At 45.5% G+C, this 8,532-nt stretch overlaps 1 protein-coding gene across 1 annotated transcript in view; it reads right to left on the bottom strand.

Moving 5' to 3' along the window:
• Nucleotides 1-3,874: 3,874 nt before the first annotated feature.
• SYNGR3 (synaptogyrin 3) overlaps nucleotides 3,875-8,532 on the bottom strand; it is a 37,350-nt gene continuing 32,692 nt past the window's right edge. The window contains exon 4 of the mRNA XM_084819015.1: nucleotides 3,875-6,147. Within this exon, the coding sequence (XP_084675141.1) occupies nucleotides 5,938-6,147 (210 nt within the window). The 3' untranslated portion in view covers nucleotides 3,875-5,937. The remainder of the gene's footprint in view (nucleotides 6,148-8,532) is intronic.

The following is an 8,532-nucleotide window of genomic DNA, read 5'->3' as shown; positions in this document are numbered from 1 at the left end:
ATCTGTGGCTGTAGAAAACAGGTCATTGTTTCTGAGTGAAGTGGCTTGCAGGACTCAGATTCCCTTCAACCAGCTCTCTGAATGGCTGCCAGATTGCCACACCATCACCAGGGCGCACTCACCTTTCTCCATTGCTTGTGACAGCCACTGTTTCCTTGTGAGGCTGTGCATAAGAACATGGCTGATGGGCCTTGTCGCCAGCAACTACTGCAAGCAATAGGATAGCTGATGGTTGTCAGGGCAACAACAGGGGTAGCCTGTCCATTGCTCACATTAACACTTCTTAGTACCATTTTTTTCTGAAGCAGGCAACCCCAGCTGCTCCTCCTTTTCACTGGATAAATGGCTGACTTAGGGTGCACTCGTATTGGGGTAGGTGGCCACCTCCAAACTCAAAGGAAACTGTCTATCCAATGCAGGGCAGGAGAAGGGTGGAGGGGATCATCCCCTCTGCATTTCAGCCACCCGGCATTTGCGGCTAGACAGTCGATTTCAGCTGTCTAGCTGCAGGAAGTTGGAGCAGGGGAAGCAGCTGCCAGACAACACCTTGGATGTGTCGTACCAGCACTTCCGAGTTCCTTGCCCTGGCACCCCCCCCCCCGGAACACCCCGTTTTTGCCGCTCCACAATCCTCTTCTGAGTGCGGGGCTGTTCCACGCTGCCTACGAGGCAGCGTGGGAGGAAATGGAGGTCGCTTCCCAGGAACCAACCTATCCTATGGCCATCTAGCCGCTGACTAGCGGCCATAGGAGTGCTCCCTCCCTCTCTCAAACGTGATGTGGGCCTTGTGAGATAGGCATATAAGCACTACGTCACAAAGGACCTTGAGAGGGGCTGTCCCCGGCCCCACTGTTCTGACACCTTGGACAGACGCGCCAAAGCCGAGGTGACGACTGCTGTTCCATGTGAAAAGGAAACGCTCATCGAGGTGCTGCTGTAAAACTACCTCTCCCGGTGCTACGGGGAAATGCAAGGTGAAGCCTGGGTGCGGGAGGTTCTGGTGGAGACATAAGATGGATACGTGGGCCTATTTTTGCTCAGAAAGAGGAGACAGTTCCCTGTAATTCTTCTGTGGTTATTCATTTTGACACCTGTGACCTCATCCCCGTCCGCGTGACCAAAATGAGCTTGAGTTACAAAAGAAGCACCATCAGTGTTCAGTTGATAACTCTCAGTTGTTGCCACATCTCATTTTGTTCGAAAATTGAAGCAACCACATGAGAATCAAGGGGGAAGTGTGGCTTCCCAAACTTGCGTATACATTATTGATTGTGTTCAAGACAGCGTGACACTTCTGGCCATACAAATTTGGCTTGACTGAAATGGCCTATATTTCTGCCAGCTGACAATATTACCTTCTTCCTTATCTAGCCCTAGCTGAGTTCATAGAGTGACCATATACATTTGCACAAAATGCCAGTCCCCCTTTGTATTAACAAAGCTGGTGTCTTTTCCCACTTTGAATAAACAGTGCATTCATAGAATAGAATCATAGAATAGTAGTAGGGTTGGAAGGGGGCTACAAGGCCATCGAGGCCAACCCCCTGCTCAGTGCAGGAATCCAAGTCAGAGCATCCCTGATAGGGCATTCTAAAAAGGTTTAGCTTTAGAGCATATAAGAATGAAATCCCTCATCAGAACAGCTGATATTTCTGCAGGAGTCCCTGACCTGGCCATGGAGGCAAATCCAGAGCAGTCCCTGAAGGCGAAGACTTCAAGGCTGGCTAATGCCCTGTGTTGTGACTGAACCAGAGATACGTCGCAATTGCCCATCCTGGTATAGGCTGGTTAGAACTAAGACTGCAAGCGGCTTCTTCTATGGGATAAGGGGACACTCTGCATTCCCAGAAGCCTTTCAATATTTAATTAATAGCTCTCTCACCAGGCACACCATTCGGGAATTGCTGATCTAGTCTGGAAAAGGAATTTGAGATAAGGGCCCTATGTTCTCTGTTGATAAAAATCCAGCCTTCCATGTTCCATCACTGCAGACTCCACTGAAAAATCTTTTATTTGACGGCTGTCAAGAAAGAGGCTGAATCCAGCGCTCAAGTATCCATCCGTGCTCAAATAATGGGGGAGGGGAGGTCTCTACCACTGATGAAATCCACAAGTCCTATCCCCTGTTTCCTCACATTTTACCCACATCACATTCTGCCCACAGCTGTCTAAAAACAGTAGCTAAGGAAAGGAGTCTCACAAAATGTAAGGTGGCTGGGCCACCCCATATAATATTTCATAGAATCATAGAACAGTAGGGTTGGAAGGGGCCTCTAAGACCACCGAGTCCAACCCCCTGCTCAATGCAGGAATCCAAGTCAGAGCATCCCTGACATATGGCTGTCCAGCCTCGTCTTGAATGCTTCCAGTGGGGGAGAGCCCCAATTCCTCCCTAGGGAATTGGTTCCATTGTCGTCTTGCTCTAACAGTGAAGAAGTTATTCTTGATGTTCAGCCGGAACCCGGCTTCCTGTAACATCAGCCCATTATTCCGTGTCCTGCACTGTGGGATGATGGAGAAGAGATCCTGGCCTTCCTCTCTGTGACAACCTTTCAAGTACTTGAAGAGCGCTATCCTATCTCCCCTCACTCTTCTCAAGCCTAAAGATGCCCAGTTCTTTCCGTCTCTCCTCACAGGGCTTTGTTTCCAGGCCCCTGATCATCTTTGTTTCCCTCTGAACCCTCTCCAGTTTGTCTGCATCCCTCTTAAAGCATGGTGCCCAAAACTGGACACAGTACTCCAGATGAGGCCTAACCAGGGCTGAGTAGAGGGGAACTAGTACTTCATGGGATTTGGAAGCTATACTTCTATTAATGCAGCCCAAAAGAGCATTTTCCTTTTTTGCAGCCACATCACATTGTTGGCTCATATTCAGCTTGTAATCTACAACAATTCCAAGATCCTTCTCGTTTACAGGATTGTTGAGCCAAGTATCCGCCATCTTGTAACTGCATTTGGTTTCTTTTTCCTAGGTGCAGAACTTGGCATTTATCCCTACTAAATTTCATTCTGTTGTTTTCTACCCAGTGCTCTAGCCTCTCAAGATCACTCTGAATTTTGTTTCTGACTTCCAGGGTATTAGCTATTCCACCCAATGTTGTGTCATCTGCACATTTGATAAGCATTCCCTGCACCTCCTCCTCCAAGTCATTCATAAAAATGTTGAAGAGCACTGGGCCCAGGACTGAGCCCTGCGGTATCCTGCTTGTTACCGCTCCCCAGTTTGAGAAGATCCCATTGATACACCCATTTCTCACATCCCATTTCTCACATTTGCTATGGTTTTGTACTGAATTGGTGTAACTTTTGTGCTACTGATTTGTTAGCCATCTTGAGCATGCCAATGAAAAGGTGTGCTATATAAATCAAATGGACTAACACACGCTTCCAACGTGAAGACCACAACGGAGGGAGGGCTGTCTGCCAAAGCTCTCTGGTTCTTGCTTACTACATCCTGTTAGAAACAAGATGTAAAGAAAACCTAACAGCTGACCCTAAGACTGAACTGAGTGAGCAATCCGGATAATCAGCTGTCATGCCTGTGCCGCTGGCAGAAGCAACTGCTGTGGGCAGCAGCTTCAGGTCCTCCTCAGGAACAAGGCAGATTTGGCCGTTGTGGCACAGTCAAGCAACTGTTGTGCCGTTCCGTTCATTTCAATGGGGCCTGTGCAGAAGAACGTCTCACTGAGCCATGTGAGGCTGCCGTTTTGCATTTTCTGCCTCAGGCGTCAAAGTGTCGGGTCAGTCCTGAGTTCTGGTTGACACAGCTTTGCACAAACCATTAAGCCAATTCCTTCGGTGTCCCTTCAAATTTGGGAAGGTTGGAAATGGGTTGAAAAGGAAGAGAATACATATGTAGGCATCAGGTGCATACATTCAAAATTGTAATATACAGCACATTAACACTACTGACCAAGACAGTTCTACCAGTCAGACAGAACATAATCTCTCTTCTTTTTTTTCCTTTTTACAGTTAATACAAGGATATTTTGGAATGGATTTTTTATAGTTAGAAAAAATACACTGTACTGAACAAACATTTATTTCACACGTACAATCAATTTAAAGGAACATTTAAACGTATTATCATTTTGTTTTTGTTTTGTTTTCTAAAATATTTAAACACAATTTTGTGTGCTGCTAAAATTCCAGTGTTCTCTCTAAGGAAAATATTGCTACAGTTCTACTTGTACCCTGTATTAAAATCATCGTCTATACAGGTGTAGACCCTTGCAGGTTTTTGGCCACAAGTCTGACCTGACCACATTGCACTATAAAATCTGAAACACTTGAGGCTGAAGTATGACAGCACCCAATTTAGCTGTCTCTGTGAAAATACTGTATATCAAACCACCAAATTTTGATGGTTTGCATATTGGATTGGGGCCCCTCTCTCTTGAGTGGGATTTCTGAGACCAAATCTCCCCAGAATTGCAGCTGAATGAGAGTTGGAGATTATCAATAGCCACTTAATTTGCTGTTAAGATCAACTGAAAAGGCAGCATAATTTCCACTCTCCGTTTTATATGAAGTCACCTACCCATCTTTCACAATTTAAATCATATTTAATTCTGTTCTCTACATAACCCTTAAGCAGCTCAGGTTCTTCAGGGGCACGCAGCCTTTTCCAACCGTTTCTGAGCTTTAATAGTCTTTCTGCTTCTGTTGCCTGCCACTATGAAACTTCTGTCTAAACTAGTAAAGTGGGGCAGGTCCCAGATATTATGATGCATGTTATGCCAGCGTGAATCACTTGAGAGTTTAAAAGGAAAAGCCTCACAACTAGACCCAGCAACTTAAAAGGGGGAGCAGGAGTAATAGTTGGTATCAATGACCAATAGTTGGTCATTGGTATCAAAAGAGGCCGCCAAATGGCTGCACACAAGTTAGTGGGCGCCATTTTGAGGAGGCAGCACTGTTGGAAATGGCCTGGCATTGAAGCCTCCACTCCTGCCTGTCACTTCAGCTGCTGCTTTCCAAATGGGCACATTTATTCCCTTCTCCTTCCCTCTTCCTGAAAGGTCCTTTTCTTGTGTGAGGGACGTGGAGGAACACCCCTCACAAGGATATGGCCAAGGGCTCACCAGCTACCAAGCCGTATTTTACATGGCACCTGAACTACCCCAGTGCTACATTTCCCACTGCTTGGAGGCTCTTACTGGTTGTCATCCTGATTGTTTTTCTGAAAGCAATGCTTTTGTTTAACCCTAAAGGCGTATAAAAACGGTTACGTACTGAAGCCATCTGCAAAACTCCACCTGTCATACCACAATTACCACAAAAGCTAATGTGTGCAGCATATATTCACTTATTTAGTACAGGAACTATATATGTACACACAAACACACGCTAAGGAAAACAACACAACCATGATTTTTGGCTTTAAATTTTGGCACATTCGTTTAAAACTAAGTTTTCTAGGGCAGTAAAGGAAAATAATACGCAGGATGAAGCGGAAGTTCCCTTGACTGAAGACCATGGGAACAATTTTCTGAGTTAGCCCTGGAAGCACGAGATAAAGCATCTACTTGTCAGGAGAGGGGTGGGGGGGTCTCTAACAGGCTGCCCTACTGCCAGCATTCATGTGCGCTTTCAGCAAAATGCCACATGAGCAAACATTCCTGGGGCCACTCACAAGATAAGAGTAGCAACCGTCCTGGAGTTTCATGCTTAGAGGGAACACTGTTGTTGCTTTAAATATAAAAAATATCCTTGGACAGGTAAGACGAGAACCAATACCACTGTATAGAATTCACTGCACCATTAGCTAAGAGTAAGTTTAACCCAGCACGTAACTTGCCACATTTAAAAAAAAGGTACTTTTGAATACATTTGCAACCAACCAGTTGAATATACTGTACTATAGAAGGGAAGCTGGCCCATTTCTCTGGGTTTTGTTCCCATTTGCTATACAACCTCACGGGGGCCGCCTGCCCTTCAATACGCCGGCACCTGGTAGCCTTTGGGACTGGTGTCCAAGGTCTCGGAGAATGGTGGGCTCTGATAGGTTTCTGTGCTCTCGACGCCGCTGCCCGTAGGGTAGCCTGGGTAGCCTGCATTGGGGTCGGTGGGAAACTGATCCGTGGCAAAGAGAGACATGTCAGTCCCCATTCGGTATCTTTGGAGGGCCTTTACAGTCAGAGCAACCTTTAATGGAAAAGAAAAGTTTCAGCGAATTTCCACCCTGGCAGCTGGAAATGAGAGGCTCAATAGAACCAGCCCACCAACCAAACTGATCAAAACAAAGGATCCATCTAGCCCAGGGGCAGGCAAATACGTTGGGCTGTGGCCACATTTGGCAATTTGAGAAACTATGCTGGGCACCATGACAAAATGGTTGCTGTGGGAAGCGTGGCAAAGAACTGAGTGCAAGGCAGAGGTGGAGTCAGCACCAGCACACTAAACAATTCTTTTGAACCCTCAGTTTTCAGCACCAACAGAAACCATTTTCACAGCAATCCCAACGGCTGGTAAGAAAATGTGTTATTATGTTTTAAGTGAGAGGGGTCAAGCACCCTGGTGGTGCCAAGAAACGGGTCTGGGGGAACATTGGTGCCTATAGGCATCATGTTGCCTACCCCTGATCTAGCCAGTATCTTATTCCTAACTGGTCAACCAGATGCTTCTAGGAAGTTTGTAAGTTAATGTAAGTAAGTTTGTAAGTCTGTAAGTTAATGGACTGGTATGAAGAACTCTCAGGAGTAAGATGCACATGGCTTGGATCTGACACACTGCTTTAGTGGAGAAGTGGCTGTCTTTACAGGCTTAGAAATCCCATTCACCACCTAACGATGACTGGCATCTCAAGAGCACGTTACAGGTGTACTAAGGAATACCTTCCACAAATGTAATAGCCTTTCTGGTTTTGATCGCTACCTTGCCCCAAACCAACAATTGCTATGACCTGGTTATCTTGCCCAGCTGACCCACAAAAAAGTAACCACCATTTCTCCTTCCCATCTCATTTCCTTTTTACCTTATTCTATCTGGTTCCTTATCTTTCCGCTTATCATCAGAACCAAAAATGCAGTAATTCCACAGGGGCCCATGACTGTAACAACAGGATGTGATTCAATTATTAGAAGCTTCTTCCTGATACTTATATACCATCCCAAAGGGATGTTATGTCTGTCAGAACTTTTAAAGCTTGTGTTCTGATTTCAGTCATAATTTTTCTCCATTTCTAATTGCTGAAGATCAGGCGTGGGCAGAAAGTAGATCAGGATCTACCAGTAGATCAATGGGTGATTTGCAGGAGATCAGCAAGGACTGACTCCTAACTGTCTAACAATGGCAACAACAACAAAACTTTGCCCGCTAAATTAGGTTGCTGAAAGAAACATTTGTGAGGAAATCAAGAGTGTGGATTTTTGCATGGAAGGCCTTGTGAGCTTGGTTCTGGTAATGCTCCCAAATTCCTGGGCTGCCCTGCATATGTGTACAGAGGCACCCCGTTCCTTCATTCTTAGCAGATGTCTGCCCGCCTGAGCCACTATTTCGCACCTGGCTCCTGTTGGTGAATCTCAGGGCTATGGTAAAAAACAAAGTAAATCTCCAAACCTGAGGTCTACCCACCCGGTTTAGTTAAAGAAAAATCTTAATAAAATCACTGATTTTTTTAAAGTGCTAAAAAGAAGTTCCTTCTCCTATCTTTCCTCAGCCGTTCAATGTCATTACATGACCCCAAATTCTGTTATTGTGAGAAAGGGAGGGAAATGTTATCCACTCTGTCATGCCAACCATAATTCTATAGGCCTCTATCAAGTCCCTGCTTAGTTGTCTCCCCCCGCACCCCCCGCAGCAACCATCCCAAATGTTTTAGGACTAACTTGGAAGGAACAAGGGGATGAGTCTACTGACCACCACCACCCCCTCGACACAAACCCTTTAGGGGTGGCAGAATCAGTGGGGGTCGAGGTTCTGTGAGTTCTACCTCAAAGATTGGTCTACCTTGTCCCCGTATGCAAGCTATCCCCTTTCTTTCCCAAATGGGAAAAGCGTGCATCTAAGTGTGCATTTTTAAAGTGCACGCCCGAATGCGTACTTCCCTCCATTGACACATAAAAATACCTATTATCTTTTTCAAAAAGTGCACTTCCAAAGTGCACATTTTCTTAACCAACACATTTTACGAATGCCGCTGCAAGCTTGGAATATGCATGCCTTACCTGGAATAAGCATGTTTTGCCCGAAATATCTGCTCATATTTAGGGGTGTGAACAGGGCAGGTTTTGACGTTAAACAAACTGAAACGAAATTCTCATAAAACCCTATCCCTGCCCTGCATAGGCCATATCCTGTAGCACAGTGGGACTCAGATCTCCGTCCTAGAACTGGTCCCAAAGAAATCCAGCTATTGTTGTTGTGTTTCTGTTTCTGTTGTTGTTGTGTTTTGTTTTTCTTTAAAAAAATGGGGGGGAGAACACCTGGGTTAAAATAAATGGAGCAAAGAATAAAAGGAACCTGGTGGTTGGAGTCTACTACCAGCCACCCAATCAAGGAGAAGACGAGGATGAAACTTTTGAAAAGCAA

Source organism: Heloderma suspectum, chromosome 12 (genome assembly GCF_057233095.1).
Source record: "Heloderma suspectum isolate Gila_16-S chromosome 12, 16-S_ref, whole genome shotgun sequence".
NCBI classification, from domain to species: domain Eukaryota; kingdom Metazoa; phylum Chordata; class Lepidosauria; order Squamata; family Helodermatidae; genus Heloderma; species Heloderma suspectum.
This window is presented reverse-complemented; position numbering and strand designations above follow the sequence as displayed.